Source organism: Temnothorax nylanderi, unplaced genomic scaffold (genome assembly GCF_030848795.1).
Source record: "Temnothorax nylanderi isolate EJ_2023f unplaced genomic scaffold, tnyl_v1.0 TNYL_tig0029_pilon, whole genome shotgun sequence".
Classification (NCBI taxonomy): domain Eukaryota; kingdom Metazoa; phylum Arthropoda; class Insecta; order Hymenoptera; family Formicidae; genus Temnothorax; species Temnothorax nylanderi.
Window position 1 is genome coordinate 332,624 of NW_027249091.1, and position 18,482 is coordinate 351,105.

Sequence of the window (18,482 nt, forward strand, 5' to 3'; positions counted from 1 at the left end):
ATGTCGTTATAGAGATTTAAGAAAGTAGAAACTTAGGAAAGAATTAGATAATCTCTTCTACGTGACTTTCTTTGTCAACGTCAAAATTGTATTTTTGGCGCGAGTGTAATCGATGTTGGTGCCCCTGCACGAGCAGCACTTCAGACCGAGAATGATCGAGAACGCATTGCGTGAAGGCGTGAAGTTGTCCGCTTTCCGCTTGTCCCTTCGTTCGATCACGCGTTTTCCCGCGGATTTCGTTAGGAGATCGGCGATGTGCGGTTTGTGTGTTATTTAACGTGATGTTCGTTTAAATGTGAAAATTGCGCATCCCTCGGCTCGCAACTTCTTCGGAACGCCTTCGCAATTCGCGTGACGACGCGTTCTCCGCACAATCGGCCAAACTGTCCCGGCGAATTGTTTATTCCGGTTCTCATTTAGGTTATAGCGACGAAACCGCACTGACAGATCTGTCCGTATTGTCCGTAATAACGTTCGTTAGGAATGCTCTAATCTTTCTGGCACTTCGGAAACAACGAGGTAAATTCACGACAGTTTAATCGTCATTCGGCGAGAGCGCGCAGCCTCGTTTTTGTAATTTCAACATTTTTGATAAAAACAAAAAAAACAACATCAGAGTTTGTATCATGTTCCAGATTTAATAAATGAAAAGTATGGACGTTTCGATGGAAGACAACGATTGTGCGATTGTAGAAGCGGTCATGCCTGTGAAAAAGAAGAAAATGAGACAAGGTACTTTGATTTTCTTATATCGCACACAATGTAGAACGCAGTCATTACGTTTATATGAGAGGTCTGTTCTATTTATCTGAACTTCTTGCACAGTTCATCTTTCCTCTTTTTCTCTCTTTCGTGAAAAGAAAAAGATGAACCGTGCAAGAAGTTTGGCTAAAAAGAACAGGCCTAATTACTGTATCATAGTGTGAATATTTATTAGTTACTCGTTATTTCAGCACAACTGCCATTTCAAATGTTAAGTTCCTCCAAGTCGCCAAGCAGTACAGACAATGTGCCTAACAAGAAGAAGAGGAAGGTAATGTCACCTTTAGGATCCAAGAGCCCTAAGGTGGTAAAACTTGCAACAAAAGAGAACTTGGTCAGGAGTGTACATGAGAAGGAAGGAGAAGAAAGAAAGTTGAATAGGAGCAACGATACCGTTGAAATAATAACATCCGATGATGAAAAAAAGGACCTGGAGCAAAGCGATCAGCAAAAGACCAAGAAAGGAGATAGTACGCCTAAGAGGAGTCTAGGAAAAAAAAAGAAACTGGATAGATCTCAACAGAACCTTGGTGCCTTAACTAAGTTCCTCAAAAAGACAGACAAAGAGGTTGAAGAAACTAATGTTAGTCATGACAATAATTTATCTGAATTTAATGATGATAAGGACTGTCAGGATACATCTGTACATAAGGAAAAAAGTGAAATCTGTTTGAATGAAGGTTCAGGCACATCAGTCATACGATCTGAATTACAAGATGATAAGGACTGTCAGGATACATCTGTACATAAGGAAAAAAATGAAATCTGTTTGAATGAAAGTTCAGGCACATCAGTCATACGATCTGAATTACAAGATACATCTCAACTAAGCGAAACAGATGATTGTGTCACTAATAAGGATGCAGATTCTTCTCTTCAGGAAACAGACTGTAATATTACTATTTTGTCTTCGGATAATGAGGCTTCAAGCGAGTTGGAAAAATCAATATCGAGTACAAGTAAAGAAACAACTGATAAACCTACAACTCCTGTTACTCCAAAAACTGATAAAGATATGAAGAATAAAAAATTAACACCGAAACAGTTAGAAAAGAGAAAGGAAATTGTTAGAAGAAAGGAGGAGAAGCAAAGATTAAAAATGGTATGTATTGTATATGGAAGATTTAAATTTTATTTTTATTTATTTATGAAGAAAAATGTATTAAATTAGAAATTTGATTATATTGTATATATACATACATCATTTTACTTGTATTTTATTTTTCATGTGCCAGGAGAAAGAAAAAAAACGGGAGGAAGAAAAAGCAAATCGGCGAAGGGAGAGAGAAGAGAAACAGAAGGAAAAAGAAGAAAAAGAGAGAATAGAAAAAGAGCAGAAGAAAAAGGAAAAGGAATTAAAGGAACTTAAGAAACAAATGGAGATCGAGTAAAGAACTATTGTATTTTATTATGCATTTTATGTTGTATACTTTTATACTAAAAATAACTTATTTCTAGACAAAAACAAAAAGAAAAGGAAGCGAAAGAAGAAGAACGGAAAAAGCGAGAAGAAGAGAAAAGAAAGAAAGAAGAGGAACGACTGGAAGCCGAACGCAAGAAGCAGAAAGCTGCCTCAAATTTTGCTAGCTTTTTCGTTCCCAAAAAGCAGGAGGTTAAATCGACGGACGAAGAGAATGTAGTTAAAGTGAAAAATTTTATGCCTTTTGAAGTAAAGGCTGACATGAAAATCGCGCCGATTTGTCGAAGAAAGTTGAATGAACACGAGAAATTATTGTTAGATAACAAGTGCAACGTAGATTTGGATAAAACCGAATTGTATCTTGAAGATATTAAAAGAAGAAGAATCGTGCCGAGAACTTCCTCCAAAACATGGCCGCTCGAAGCAAAGGAGGACGATGATATCATTCTACTAGGTAAAAAACACGTTTGTAATAAAACTGCGTTTATATTACAAATCTTTTGGTATTATTTGTTAAATATTTTAATGAATATAATTGATTGTTTGTACAGACGAAGACAACGTCGGCAGTTCTAACATAATAACGGACACGCATAACTTGGAGAAGCACCGACCGAAATTATTGCAATTCAACGAAAATCGCCGTCCTCCGTACTGGGGCACGTGGCGGAAACGAAGTAACGTTCTAAATTCCCGGCGGCCGTTTGTGAGAGACAAGGTAAGAATTAATATTAATTAATAAGATGATTTTTACAAATGTTTCTCAAGGGTTATTTCGAGACGTTAATTATTGAATAATGTTTATTAAAACAGCTACTATTTGTGCACAAATATCTGGCTTTGATAATTACGATCATGTAAAACTGTTAATTTTTACAAAAGATATTTTGAATTGAAGGGCTTTTACGAAAAATAAGATACATAATAATGCATTTATAGTAATTTTTTCATTATTTTATATAACGCTTAGAATTTTATTACTTTTTTATTGCACTTTTTTAACGTTAACTGCCAATAGGGACTTGTTACTAATACTAGGTTGAATATCTCTCATTAAATTTAATGTAACCCTTCCATTTATCACGCTTCTGTTTTTTTTTTTTGCAATCGAAACAATTTTCCAGCATACATTACAAAATGTATATATTATAAATTTTTCGATTTTAACACAATATTTATGACACTATTTCATTAGAGTTAATACTAGCGGTTTTTGAAAGATAGAGGAATGCAAGTAAGTGTATTAAGAATATTTTAAGAATCCAATGAGGGTTAGCCGCCGAAAATATTAAGAACCACTAATCTATATCTACATAATATCATTAATTTGGCACAAGTCATACCTTCTTACATTTATATATATAGAATCAGTTTAAGTACTTTATTTATTAATTTATATAGAAACTATGCTGTAGCATTGTTTCATGTTCTTAGTGATAAACTTTGGTTCATTAATTAGGAGGAAATTCGAAAAGACACGAGAGGCAAGCGCAGGTGTCTTAGATTTCCGATGGTAAAACATTTATCTTGCTGCCACGTAGTCCTCTAGCTCCATGGAACAACGGGTAGGCATTTTTCCGGTGCACCTTACGATGCTTGGCTAAATGATCGCTACGCGCGAATCTTTTCGAGCACATCTCGCACGGGTACGGTTTAATGCCCGAGTGCGATCGTCGGTGCCTCGCCAGCTCGTCCGATCGACTGAAACGCCATACGCAACCGGCCCAAGTGCACGCGAACGGTTTCTCGCCGGTGTGTCGTCGTAAATGAGCCTTTAAATGAGACGCCTTGGCGTATACCTAAAACGAAAAGAAAAAGATATTATATTTTAACTAGGACTCAATCTTTAAATTCTAGAGCCAATCTAAAATTGATCATATCATTAATCTTCCATGAAAAACTTGATTATTTTTATTTCCTAAAGAGCTACGTGCTAGAATATTTAGTAAAATAGCCGATAAAATAGTTGATAATATAATAAATAAATCTCGTATCAAGATTATTTTTATTACTTTTAAGCACCCTTGGTAGGTACATGGGAAGCATCGGTCTTCGGACGCATTTGCTAAGCTACGATTGGTGTAATCGTGGGTTGCTAAAGCGGCAGTAGCTGCTGATGAAATTAAGAGACTGTCGTCTAACTGGTTGTTGTTATAATCTGTAATTGAGACGCATGTTAATCATCTTGACATATGATCGTTGAAATAACGATGCACATTTTAAACGACACAGTATCTTATTCTCAAGTAACATACGCGATCGAAGAACGAATAGATATTTCTTTGTATCACAATTGAAAAAGAAATCCCCGTTGCTTTAATACTCCGATTAAATACTTCGATGCTATTCTCCGATCTTCTCGTAGTAGAATGTACACCCTGTACCTATCGTATTTGTTCCTAATGTGTTTTCCAACGCTCGTAAATCGATGCCGAGTACTAGCAATGGTTCCTCATATTGTGGCATCTGTTGCGGATTCGGCTGGGGCGGCAAATGCAGAAATCCTTCGCACCCTGCGGTGCACAGTGGCGTTCTTTCCGGTAGACCGGAGTCCCAGCTCTTCTCCAGACACCAATCCAGCTCCGAATCCAATTCGCCCAGTTCGCTCAAATAACCTGTGATTATTAAGAGAAGTCTTGAATAAGAAGATAACGCGCTTCTGACCGCGTAAAGTCCAACTTTTTTCCTAATGAAAATCTGAGCAAATCCTCTCGCGATGAACGGGAATAATACTGTATTGTCTTGAATTTAGTTGAATTATCGTATATATATATAAATCTAAATTATCGTATATTTGTGTATGAAAAAAGGAGTACCTGAAGATGTGGGCGTATTGGTGATCGACCAGTCGTTCCAAGACGATTGCGGAGAACAAGTTAAGTCGGTGTAGCAATCTGTCGGATTTGTCATGTTTAACTGGCTGTCGAGTATCCCAAAATCATCGCTAAGCGGAGTCGCGCACGAGACCTCGTAATCGCTAGGTAAATTCGTCCTGGTCGGGGAAAATAGCTGTCTCTCGATGCTGGTGTCCGTCGTCAGGCCAAGAGCGGAAAACAGTAGTTCGTCCGTCATCTGTAGACGGAAATAAATAGGTGTTTTTAAACTGCTTCAAGGTTGAACTTAATATCGACGATGAATCAAACACTTAACTCTCGTGTTAATGACAGTTCTGATAGAACCAATAATTCCATTAAACAGATGATTGTACGGAATTTAATTTTTATGTGACGCAAGAAATAGATATATGTGCAGTTAAGCATGGATATATTGCCGAACGCAAAGTAGATACGCAATTTAATACGACATTGCGCTGCGTCGTGTACTCACATCGAATGTCATAGCTTCCTCGATCATGATGCCGAGAGATTAAACTAGAGTTGGAGTCGATCTCGGAAAATGCGTTTTTCATACGGAATGATGACCAAAACTTTCAGAATAATGACCATCTGACGTTTACCTAATTGCTCCCAAGATCTCAGCCGTGTTTCGACATGAGAATCTGTTTACTGATCATGACTTCGCATGGAGCTAACAAAGACAAATTTTGGCGACTGCTCGCGGTATGTTTACACGATAAATCGGACTAAGAATCACTTGTATCAGATCATAATCCCAATCTTGTAAAATGTGTCTTTATAATGGAGAACCGATATCGATGTCGCAGAGTCTTCTTTTTACGGGCGATCGAGAGATTTGGAGGATCTCTAAAATGCGGATCTGCGATAAAAGCCGGCGACAGAACGTCGTGGCGAGTACAACTTCGAAATCTCGCGCGCGTCCGAACGAAATCGGAAATGCAGATCCGCTCGTCGCGACCGATCGGTAGTCGTGTCGAGACTGCAACTGGTGGTCGAATTCTCCAAGCGGGAAGACGTCGACGAGAGCGTGTGACGAGAGTGCGTGTGGCACACGGCTCCCTTGAGATAAGCTAGCCTGTGCCACCCGGCGCCGTCGCCGCGCTCCCCAGGGACCTCGCGATCGCGCACGTCGCCGGTACGTCCCAGAACGCCGACACCACCATCCTCACCGGAGATCCGTTGTTGGTTTTATCCTCTCCCGGCTCGCGTTAGGGATGAAATTAAATATCTTGCGATAGCCGCGAATTTTCTTTACGTCCATTTGGGAAAATTCTCCCGAGGCTTAAGAACAAGGAGACATCAATTTTCTTTGAAAGTTTTCAAGGTTGAAATAGTCGAATATCAAAATAGAGAAAGATAAGAAGACCAATGTGGTCTCAGAAAACAAAAATGTTTCGAAAGGGTCAGACACAATAACAAGTGTGGATCGGATTACTTCGATTTCAAGTTTTTCGTGACAATTCTACGTTATACCTAAATTCCTAAATAACCAGTATTTAGAAAATTGATCATTTAGCCTTGTGATTTTTGTATAGAAAAAGAAAGTCGGTGTCAAATTCTGGGATTTCGAGCACTACTCAATTCGATTCCTCTCGTTGAAATATAAGCTTTCAAACTTGTCGCACCTACTTGGTTTGGAGTTAGGAAAACGATTCTTTTTACAATAAACTGGGCGATCGTTTTTACTATCATCACTCGAGTCTCACGAAACGAAACTCGACTGTTAAAGTTGGCTTGCGATCGATACACGCAATCGAACTTGATCCCATCCCTAGCGATCGGACAGTTAGCCCGTTTATTTATACGGTCCCCCGAGATACAAATTAATCGGACAGCGCGCCGGATGATCGCGATGCTCGGATGCTGGCTATCAGCGCCGATTTCGCCGAACGAATCGCGTCGCGCCGCCGCACGGATTCGGGAAAGAGGAAAAGAGAGAGAGAGAGAGTCTCCCAACCCTCTCTCCTCGTCTTCGGGGATGTCTCGAGGATGCCGTCGCGCTGTCGTGCACGTGGCTGCCAGATATATTGACGATTTCAATTCATGATGTAATCCGAGGAGAGCAGGCTGCTGGGCCCGTTCCGATCGGTCGTACATACACACGCATGGAAGTATCTCGAAATATCGTGACTCTGTGGGAACGTTAAGGGAATTTTCAACAATTGGATGATGGCTCTGCTAGATGACAAATTATTGCTATAAAAATCCGCAAAAATATTTAGGACGGTATTACGTATGGATTTTTAAATGTGCATTGTTGCATTTGCGTTATAGAACACATGCGTACACTTGCGAAAGTTTAAAATACATAGATATACACGGGAAAAATAATGTATTAACAGCATTAGCTTACAGCAGTCTAATTGAAAATAATCTTATTAATTCAGTAACAGTATTGATAAAACGTAACATTTTATTAAAACAAGAATATGACGTTTTTGTTTCATTAATACTGTTATTGAATTAACAAGATTTTAATTGGACTGCTGTTGGCTAACGTAATATGAAATTGTCTTCCCCGAAAACTTTTCAGACATCTCGTACTCGCCAAAATTCGAATTGTCTCTCGCATAGAAACCAATGTTAATATTTTGCAGTTTCATGTCAGGTTCTACTTGGTATAATACGTTGTAATAGCCTATCACATAATTCTTCAAAAATTCGAATTTGTATGCGATAATAATTGACAAACCTTATTTTTCGGATCTCTAAATTCTTCCAAGTAATAAAAGTTCTGTGGCTTATGTTAGATCAACCGGTTAAATGAAGTTAAGAACGAAATGCTTGATCTTCGTTTATTTACAATAGTTTGAATCGCAAAAGGTTAAGAAATAGAAATTTTTTCCAAAATTTTAGAATTTTTTCAAGCAATTACGTATAAAATTAGAACATATCCTTTTATGTACATATTTATATTGTCTTTACATTGTTGCATACATTTATAAAACATATGTTACTGGCGGGAGTTTAGATATGCGCACAAATATGACTGGAAAATATGTCGTAGAGTAGCGAAAAATAACCGATACGGTTTTTTTTATTAAAGCATGTTTAGGGGTTGAAACAACCCCTCGAAAGAAATTCCCCATATTTGATTACGAGTGAATATCTTTCATACATCATGAGGTATATGAAAAAATGTTTAGACAAAAAGGTTACGATATTAAGTGATCTCTGTAATCATATATTTAGATTTTTTAATATTATACTTTTGCAAAAATAACATTGAAGGGTGGAGTTATGTTAAAAAATTGATATTTAAAAAAATCTAAATTTACGATTACAGAGGTTACTTAATACCCCGTAACCCTTTTGTCTAAAACATTTTTTTATATACCTCACGGTCTCAGAGATATTCACTCATAATCAAATATATATGGAATTTCTTTTGAGGGGTTATTTTAATCCCTAAACATGCTTCGAAGCCGATAAAAAATACGCGTGTTTGTTATTTTTGCTATTGTACGATATGTTGTGCATATCTAAAACCCTTTAAAATCGTTCCAAATGTTCTCTTGTGAGACATTATCCTTTCCAAACATTACCAAGATATCTCATAGGGCAAACTTGGGTAAGATGGCATAGAGGAAAGACGGCCAAACCATGTTTATTCGATCATGGCGAGCTAGATTGAGAGAACATGGGTTGGCCCTCTTACCTGAGTTTACCCTATTCGAAAATATTCAAGATACGAATTTTTTCTCGCATAGAAATCTATGTTAATAAGAAATATAAATCTTTTTATAGTTTTTTGTAGAATGTTTTCCAGCGATCACATATAGAATTAAAATATTTTCGTTCTTTTGTGAGAACGTTTGTATTGGTTTTTTACATATAAAAAAAATCATACAATTCAGAAACCATTGATTATTATTGATGAAAAGTATCATCACGGTGATAAAATGTCTAAATTTATATCAGTTGTTTTCCGATTGCGAAAATGTTTCGGTAATATCGGCCGCGAGCTGTTGATTCGGGTGGAATCTTCCCGAACTACATTACCGTCGAGAAAAAGAAGAAATAAAGAGCAAAGCGCGAGTGATCATTTCGCACACAGCGCGTTGTGTTTAAGCTAGAATGCGACACGGGGCCCGATAAAGGTGTCTCACCCGAGACCGATCGCCATTAGGAGTTCAATCGCTCGTTTATCGGTGCGAGGTTGACCTTAGATATACAACGTTGCAATGTATTTGATGATTCGGGCTTGAAACCGCGGTTGATCGGAAAACAACACGACATAAGGTGAGATTAATCCGACATCAGACTATAAGATTCTGCAGAGACTCCGTTTATCTCTTGGTACTCTTTCAATTCGTCCCGGATTGATCTTGACGCGATTGTGAAGGAACTAAAAAAAAAATAAAATTATGAATTCCTGTGTTCTGTACAATACTCTAGTATAATACTCCATAAAAATTGATAAAAGTAGGAATTTAAACAAAAACGACGTAAGATATAATTCAGTCGCTAGTACCACTCTATTAACACGGCCTATTACTATAAGTCGGATCAAATTCAGGTCATTTGTGCCAGAGGTACATATATTATCTCGCAGTCTCTATATCCTTGGATATAGCCGACGCTCTCAAAGAGCCAATGGCATGTAAGACACCCTGCCTGAAATATTAAATACGTAAGTAAACGGTCTTCGGGATTAAACATTCTCACGTGTTGCGGCGTCTTCTACATTCTGAAGAGATGATAAACGCTCCTACGCTATCCTTACGTCAATCTTGAGATTATACGATCAGCGATGTCAGTAATAATTTTTCAAAACTGTGATTCTAAGAAGCAACCATGATTCTGTTTTACAAGATAATTGCATTAACCGCTACAAGCGTTAAATACGTAGAAATAAAAACGTTTGTGTTTTTTTATACAATGTTATGTATTGTGTATATGAGACGAGTAATTTGTAATTGTAATTTTTGTCGCTTTTTTTTATTTCCACGAGAATTCGGCGCCTGTTGGCGTAGATATTCGGTTTTTAGATTAGGCGAGCGGCGCTAAAAGGTATAGTTATCACGGTTTACGTGGTGCGTTATGAAAAACAGACCACGACTCAGTGACGACACGGTGATCCATCGGCGGCACGTTTATCTGGCGGATTTATTTTATTATCTGGCGAGCGCGAGCGATCCGATATATCTTCGCGAGTGCTCGGATCCGTTGCACTCGCGTTCGTTTCGAGAATGAAACCGGGGAGAAAAAGGAAAAAAGGCTCAAGAGGAAAATAAAATTATTCTCCTCTGAGAGGGGAGCTCTCTAGTTTAAAGTTACGTTATTATGTTATACGTAATTTTTAAGTATCTTTACGGCAGTCCAAACCACGTGAGAGAGCCAAAGAAAACATCTAACAGATAAAGTGCGCCTGAAATTAAAATATTTCTTAAAAGCTCTAATTTCTTTTCAAATATCTTGCTTTGGCTTTTAGAAGCATGTGCAATAATCGAGTTTTGAAAGATATCGGGTCTCAAGTAAAATAATAAAATAGATACATTATATGTCTATGTCTATGATATGGAGTAATAACATAAGAACATACAGAATAATGATATAAATGATAATAAATAACGTAACAATATATAGAAAGTATATAACAAAACACGGTTAATTAAAGATTTTAACAAAAAAAGAAAGAAACTGAAGAGATAGAGATACCCATAGTTATATCGACATCTAATCCGCTGGCACGCACGGATATCGGATTGATTTCGTGTTTTATTGCGTTCAGAGGAACGATATCTCACACTGACGTTCGTATACGCTACGTAATATTCCGCGAACATCGCGCTTTCGCAACTCACGTGCGCAGCTTTAACCCTTTCAGTACCGGTGCGCCATATATCAGGTATCAATTTTCATCGGCTGCCCGTATATCGCATCGCAGGTTCTTGTCAGCCGGCTCGATTTGATTCCCTCTGAAGGTTGAATCGAAACTAACTTAAAATATCTTTTTAGCGGTACTTTTTGTGAACATTTGGAGTTGGAGAGGGGGGGGGGGTACAAATGCTCCTCCGTACGAGTTGGGAATTCGAAAATTGCGTTCGAACGTATTATTTTTTCTTAAGTTTGTTAAATCTTTTTGTTAAGATTCACTGAATTTAAGCGGACTCTACTTTTGTCAAACATATATGAAACATTTCATGCATGAGAAAGGATTCGCGTTATCTGTCTTATATTGCAGATGGCACGAATGTACACTTTCAAAAGTGACATCATACGCTTCTTAACGTGAATACTGTAATTAACGTATCAGCTGATGATTGGCAATAGTCCGTTTCGCGTGAAATTTATGCGTTCGGCGATAACACGCGCGTTTATCTTGCGAGAGACGCATTTTCGATCCTGCGTCACTATGAGCAGTACGAAACGCTGCTGTGCGCGTGCCATCTCATTTGGGAAATTAAAAACTCGATCGCGCTTATTAAGTGGATCGTTACATTTTACAGGAAACGTGATTGGTAGCTCCAACTATTTAACATCAGTTTAACGAATAGTTTTACGCGCGGGAGTAAATTTTTTAAGAACTACATAAATTAATTCTTTTAAAGTGATATCAATGCCTCCTCTTAAACATTTCTTTTTTTATAACGTTTAGCCCATCGAATCGCAATTTTACAAGCTCCTACAATGTTAAATTTGTAGTGTCGAATTATACTCAGTTTGAGTTATTTTTAACCATCCTTATAGGTCGCCACTGCTCCTATTCAGTATGTCGTTAATTTAACTAAAACAATGTTAATTTAATTAAACCAAGGGAGCTAAAATAATACTGTTTTGTGTTAAAGTAAATAAATTTCTACACACACGGTAGTTAAAAATAACAAAATGTTATTTAACTTAAGGTATCGGTTTAAATTGCATCCTTTAATATTTAACAGTATAAGTGGGCGACATGTCGGAATCTTGCGGTTAGGTTAATTTGAAATTATAGAGCCGATCATCGTTCTACGGTGATGACAGTTCACGTGAAGCAACGGTCTCCAATTTCCAATGCGGAGCGGACGCCATCGTCACGCTAACTCGGTAACGAAGTGCAGGAAGTCTATCGATATTCCCCGAAATATTCGGGGAATAAATCAGTTCGATTGCCGGGCCGCCTAATCTACGGTGAATCCACGACGAGGAGCACCGGTCGTAATCTTAATGGGGCATAAAACAGCCATTACAGATGGCCCGCCGGGCGACAACACGCTGTAAATAATGTACGACGCTTCGCGGCATGTAGCGGCGCAACGTCGGGCGCATCCATCGCACCCTCGGGCCGATAACTGCGCTTTTCTTCTTGGGCGTGTTGCATCCTTTCGTTCGGTGCGTGTGTGCGTGTGTGCGTGCGTGCATGCGCATGTATGCGCGGAGGGTGCCTTCGGTGCAGGAGATCTGTTCTCAATTCTTCACGCCTCTAATCAGAATGACTGTGACACCGAATGAATTTCAGTGGTAAAAACAAATGCTGATTGTAAATTGTAAAATCAGTTAAAAATATGAATGACCCAGTCATTAAATAACAATAATTTTGAATTTCCACACAAATTTGGAAAGTACCATGATGCTCGTGATAGTCACAATTATTCTGATTACATCCGAAAGATTCTCGACGCGTTTTGCAGTTCACATACAGGTTAATTCTATTTCTTTCAATTGCGGATTTTTTCGTTAATTTTTAATGACATTTCAATATATATATATATATATATAAAATTCCGTCTCAATCAATTTTGTTAAAGTACATTTGAAGTTGCGTTGTTTTAAATTGCTTGTAATTAAAAATTGTTTTCGGTGTGTGCGTAATTAAAAAGTACTTCGATGCATCGGTTTGAAAATGATAAAGAAATCCGCGATTGGAAAGAAATATGTTTTGGGATCTGGGACACCTTATTCTTGATAATAAATTGTACCCTTCGCGAGACGTCATACATACCTTCATACTGCTGCCAAAAGCTGCTTGAACTCTTTCTCCTTCTCTTCTTCTTTTTTCCCCTCTTTTGTTTATTAGCGATGAACCGACGATTGTTTTTGTGTTACTCGCCTCAGCGACGAGTGTATCAATCGCCCGTGAGATTACGTTTCTCTCCGATAATAAATTAATGTCTCGAGAAGAGTCTTGTAATTGATGCTCACGTAGGGATGAAATCGACGTTGATTTATCGAACAAAGAATATCTCGCGCCGCGGCGCAAAGAGAAAAGAGGATTGGAGAGAGGGAGAGGGAAAATTTATCGACTTTTCGGCGAGGGATAGCGCACTATCGCGATGCGTTTTATTACCGTTTCGAACTAATTGATTTCAATTATATCCCGGGAATTATCGCGCTTTGTGTTGGACACGCCACGACTATTGTCGCTTGAAAAGAAACTATGATAAGCGCTACGCAATAGCGATAATTAATTCAAATGCGCATTTGATTCGTTCCGTTAATCCGAAACGCCGCGTACAACGCAAATAAAAGTAAAAAAGTGTCGTAAAAATAGCTACTCCAGGATGCTGTCACGAACGCGCAGGTGAAAATAGCTACTTAACAAGCTACCAAGTTGCACGCGAATAACGGGCGGTATATTGTTCGGTATATTCCCGTTCACTGGGCGCAAAAATATGCCGATGTAACACCGCGGAACATCTTCATACTTCTCGCGATGATATAATCACGTCACACTCGTCCAGTGACCAATACTTCGACTGGGAAGAGCATTACGATATTTTCGCGCGACGAGGATATATCTTCTCTCTCGTATCGGTGGCTACGCGAAAACAATCGGGCAGCATTTATTAACACCGAGGCCGTCGCGGAAAAAACGAACGTTGACGGACTTGAATCTACATTTTTGATAGGACGTTCAACGGCTGACTACAGCTTCGTTACTAAGAGAATCGGGGAATGCGTGCGGTCCGGCTCGTCGGAGATGATTGCAAAGCCGAGATATCGCTCGTCGAGGAAGTCGTTTGATATCGTCGACGTCCTGCTCGTGACGAATTGAGATTCCGTCGCGGTCGTGACCACAAAATTGAGATAAATCAGACAATGACAATGAAAAACTACGATAGCACGAGAACACGGTCGTCGAATTGTCTAAATTAATCGAAAGCGTTCATGCGAATGTCATTCATTTAGAAACACCACGAATTGTGAGATCGATATGCGAATCTTTATCTATACTCACTGCAATGCAGGATCATTCTTGATATAATTGGCAAAAAGTAGTTTGTATAAGAAATAATTAATTCGAAAGTGAATAAATCACATTAACTTCACCAGTTAAATTTAATTATTTAAATGAGGTGCTTTATAAGTATCAAAGATTACATCAATTTATAAGGACCAAATTCCTTGGTTAAAAGAGCGTCTTGACGATAATCGAACCAAATCAAGATCGTATTGTCTTGATGATCATATCTCCAGAAGAGCCGGTTAATATTTCCATTGCTGTAATTCGAAAGTGCAGAATAAAATCGTTAAATAAAACTTTGTATTCATAGGAATTAATGATATGAAAAAAATATGGTCTCTCTTCTGTTTAAATGTCTACACATATGTTTTAATTTCAGAAATGGTTCGATTATGAAATTGATTCCGATGACGAATGGGAGGAGGAAGAACCTGGTGAGTCTCTCAAAGGATCGGATGACGAGAAGGACGAAGAAAATCCGGAAGACGACGAATATGATGTCGACAATGAGTTCATGGTCCCTCATGGGTAAGTGGAATCGGTTAAAAATTATATTGAAATTATGCATTTATATGAAGTTATGCATTTATATGAAATGCACAAACGAGATATATTTCGAAATGTATATTGAAAAGATATTTTTTTATGTATTACAAACAATTTTTTAAATAGCCTAAATAACAAAATACAGTATTAATTTGTATATATTATTGTTTATTAAAATTAATCTTTAACAAAAGAATTCTTTTATAGAAATGGAAATTACACTTTTAGAAAGAGTCTATAAGAACTCATTTCGCTACTAGAAAATTAAATCTGAAACAGAATGTTTAAGTTCATCACTTTTGGTCCACTGCGCATCTTAAGTGCAATTTTAAAATTACATAAATAAATTCTTAATGTTTGTATCTTTTGGTTTTTGCGCGTCTGTGTGAATCTTTCAAAAATTAAATGAGAAAACGTTTGCAATTTAGGTATTTGTCCGATGAAGAAGCGCGGGCTGACGAGGAGGAGATCGAGGATATGGTAAGTAGATTATAACGATGGATGTTAAGAAAAGTTATTACGTATAAAATCTTTATTTTGAAATACAGATCAGTGGAAAGCACATGTTTCTGTTACAGTCACCACAAACACAAAAGATGAAATTGAAGTTATTGGGAGAGCAATTCGAAGCCGAAAGAAACGCAAAGATGTACAAACTTAAACCGAAAATAATCGGATGTATCTGGCAAGGACCCGAAAATTCATTTCCGGAATCTAGTGAGTATATTTTATTTACAGACATTTATTTATTTATTTTATACTATAGACATATATATCTGTTATACATATATATAATTATATAATTATACAATGTTATATACATATATATATATATATATTATAAATTATTAAATATTATTCTATTGTTATCTATACTTATGATCACATATTCAAACTTGTTTCAGTCCCCCCAAAGGTCAAAGAATTTTTGTCGGCACGGCAAGCTTGGGTCAACAACATACCGATAATATTTCCGTCGGCATCACCGGAAGAAGATATTTCGACTAACGCAGAATGCAAGACTCCTACCCATCAATCTGTGAGAGGAGCAAAGAAGACCAAGTTTCCCGATGAAGCTTTGCCCGATCTGATTCGATTGGTGCACGGGAACAGACACGGTAGATATAGTCTTATGAGGGAGTTTATGACATTCTGGAGCAAAAAGGGCGAAAGCCATTTATCGAAAGTTAGCGTATTGTCGAAAATTAATGAAATCGCTGATAGGATAGCATGTCCCGAAGAGGGACCAATGCATCTCAAATCCTGCTGGTATGTCCCAGAGAACATCCGGAAACAGTATCTTCCCGATGTTGAGCTATCGTTGCCAAATCGTTGGAAATATATTTTGACGCCAAATCGGAAAGACGACACTCAAATTGCCGATAAAACTGAGAAAGAAGAAAGAGATAAAGAAAAAGAGAAGAAACACGTACCACTTATTACTCAATTCACTAAAAAAATTACACAGGAGGAGATGAAGAAACAACTGGCAAAATCTGACCAGGAAGAGACGAAGAAACAGTCGACATCGAAACTCGACCAAGAGGAGACTCAGAAACAATCGACAGCGAAACCCGAGCAAGAGGAGACCAAGAAACAGTTGGCATCAAAATCCGATCAGATTTCCGTCCCACCGAAATTACCCCCGCTACAAAGACCTCCTAAACGGGCGACTTTAATCTCCGTAGGAAGGGGGGAACAATTTCCGGAAAGATCTCGACAGAATATGTTAACCAAATTCGTCGGTCTGGATAAGGAGAAAGAGGAACCATTGAACAGCGAAAAGATGGTCGATTCAGACAAATGATGATTAAATTCGTTGAAAATAATTATACGAATAACACGAATCAAAAGTTAGAATCGAATGATAAATCGTAAAACTTTCGCAATGAATAAGTAGCGAAAAAGAGACTTTGAGAGCAGATACAATAATTGTTGATGACCGGCGGCATGTAGAAAAAACAAACGATTGATTCGGAAAAAATAAAGCGGAAATGATGGATAACTAGATAAATAAATAGTTGCAGGCAGAGACTATTACAAGCGTATAATAACCCAATTAAGAATAGCGCAGGACATAAAAAAGGGGAAAGCACCTTTTTTACGTTTTTCTGTTCGCGTAAATATATCCATTTGTCACTCTATTTAGAAAGGCATCTATATTTAATCGATTATTGATTTATTAATGATATAAAATTTATGTGTTAATTAATACTTCTTTACATGTACAGCTTTAACGAATAGTTTTTATTACGTCTCGTAATTCGAATATCACATTTCGTAAAATAAGATATGTTTATATATAAAAACAGACGTCGTTATTTTGAAATAACGATCTTACATCATATTCTAAGAACGCTTTAAGCATTATACATATATAGATATTTAAGATTTTACCCATATATGACTATCCAATTAATTAAACGAAATGCTTTCAACTGACAAAATTTAATTTTTTTAGGAATCGACCATCGTAAGTCTGAAAATTGTCAAAATGTATTCGTAAACTAGTGTTAAGAAGGTAAGGACCGATTTCGCTACTTGCCTTCATTATGTTCCATGCATTATATTTTATCGAGATCGTCTCACTCGCAAAAATAGTAATCTTAATCAAATTGCGCAATAACTGCCAAATAGTTACATAGATTTACCAGTTATTTACTGAATGTAAAACTTAAGTGCCTTTAATTTGATTTGATATGAGATATATATTCTTGTAATTAACTATGTTATAAAACTTACAAAAGCGAAAAATTCTAAAAAGATACAAGAATTAAGTATAGCTAAAAAACACTGATCCGTTTCTTTTCAAATTTAGTCAATAACGTATAACTATTTTAGACCAAATTCTGTTTGTTAAGTTTTCAAAAACGTTTGTACATTCGTCTGAAGTGACTATCCACTTGGATTATCCAATTAAACTAGTAGTAAAATATTCATAACATTCTATTTTGCTCGAAAATTGCAACACAGTCAAAAACCGCAAAAGTTCCGTATTTAATAAGCTCGTAAACTTTGAATGCCTGTAAACTTGTACTGCCTGTCGATTGGAAATGTTATCAAAGTGACACGTTTCGTGCATACTTATTTTTTTACAAGAGCTTTGTTGCGCGAGTTAATGTTTGCTAAATAAAATATATTTTATATCAACCAAAACAAATTCCCCTTTTTACCACCGCGCAATGAAGCGGGTTCACTCACCTTGTACCCAGGAACGGCAGGAACTCGTTTTAGACAGACGAGAGGATACTGTCGTAAATAGCAGACCGATTTCGGGGGTAATCTGCAGCCGTGCCGATGTTTGCCGGAGCACAATCCTTTTTTTTCTCGTGAGACGGTTCGAAGGCTCCAATTGACAAGTGCGGAATCGGACAGGCGCCGCGCCGCGGAGAAAGATCCGTTTTTGGGGGCACCTCGGGGAAGATTCCCTCGCGATTCCGCTCGCGGGGCGAACCGACGAGGGGAAAAAGAAGAGGTAACGCCATTCGGGGAGGAAGTTTTACAGTCGGTAGTTCGGGGGGCCCTTTCGTACCTCCGGGGTGTACCGGTCGACCGCGGCATATGGCCGGAATAACGAAAGGGCGCTCTCCCCGTGATTGCGGTAATTATCGAGTCACGTTACGAGATCCGTGCCGTTAAGATCTGCAGAAAGCTGCGAGAAGGGCTGCGGACGGGCACGAGGGGACCGTGCGTAACGCTCGGGAGAGAGGAAGAAAGAAAATTTTATATG

At 37.8% G+C, this 18,482-nt stretch overlaps 2 protein-coding genes across 3 annotated transcripts; one reads left to right on the forward strand and one right to left on the reverse strand.

Annotated features, from left to right (window-relative positions):
- Positions 1–14: 14 nt before the first annotated feature.
- LOC139770386 (uncharacterized) lies at positions 15–17,912 on the forward strand. The gene is made up of 10 exons (XM_071702287.1): positions 15–519; positions 636–732; positions 954–1,864; positions 1,998–2,149; positions 2,221–2,636; positions 2,734–2,900; positions 14,586–14,734; positions 15,181–15,232; positions 15,331–15,469; positions 15,658–17,912. The coding sequence occupies exons 2-10, from the start codon at positions 645–647 to the stop codon at positions 16,557–16,559; spliced, it is 2,976 nt and encodes a 991-aa protein (XP_071558388.1). The 5' UTR covers positions 15–519; positions 636–644; the 3' UTR covers positions 16,560–17,912.
- On the reverse strand, positions 2,151–13,906 carry LOC139770390 (uncharacterized). Of its 2 annotated transcripts, none has more exons than XM_071702295.1 (5): positions 12,965–13,906; positions 4,999–5,254; positions 4,567–4,797; positions 4,195–4,340; positions 2,151–3,981 (listed from the first exon to the last, which is right to left on the reverse strand). In XM_071702295.1, the coding sequence occupies exons 1-5, from the start codon at positions 12,968–12,970 to the stop codon at positions 3,682–3,684; spliced, it is 939 nt and encodes a 312-aa protein (XP_071558396.1). In that variant the 5' UTR covers positions 12,971–13,906; the 3' UTR covers positions 2,151–3,681. The 2 variants fall into 2 exon arrangements, with proteins under 2 accessions (XP_071558396.1, XP_071558395.1); XM_071702294.1 differs by lacking the exon at positions 12,965–13,906 and adding an exon at positions 5,510–6,417.
- Positions 17,913–18,482: the final 570 nt, after the last annotated feature.

Bases quoted from the DNA above. Each gene is read 5' to 3' on its own strand.
- LOC139770386 (XM_071702287.1), top strand. From the start codon at position 645: ATGAAAAGTATGGACGTTTCGATGGAAGACAACGATTGTGCGATTGTA. The intron at 14,735-15,180 runs GTAAGTGGAATC...TTTGCAATTTAG, and splicing joins GAGTTCATGGTCCCTCATGG to GTATTTGTCCGATGAAGAAG. The intron at 15,470-15,657 runs GTGAGTATATTT...AACTTGTTTCAG, and splicing joins AAATTCATTTCCGGAATCTA to TCCCCCCAAAGGTCAAAGAA.
- LOC139770390 (XM_071702294.1), bottom strand. From the start codon at position 5,536: ATGATCGAGGAAGCTATGACATTCGAT. The intron at 4,798-4,998 runs GTACTCCTTTTT...TAATAATCACAG, and splicing joins CAATACGCCCACATCTTCAG to GTTATTTGAGCGAACTGGGC. The intron at 3,982-4,194 runs GTAATAAAAATA...TTTTCGTTTTAG, and splicing joins CCTACCAAGGGTGCTTAAAA to GTATACGCCAAGGCGTCTCA.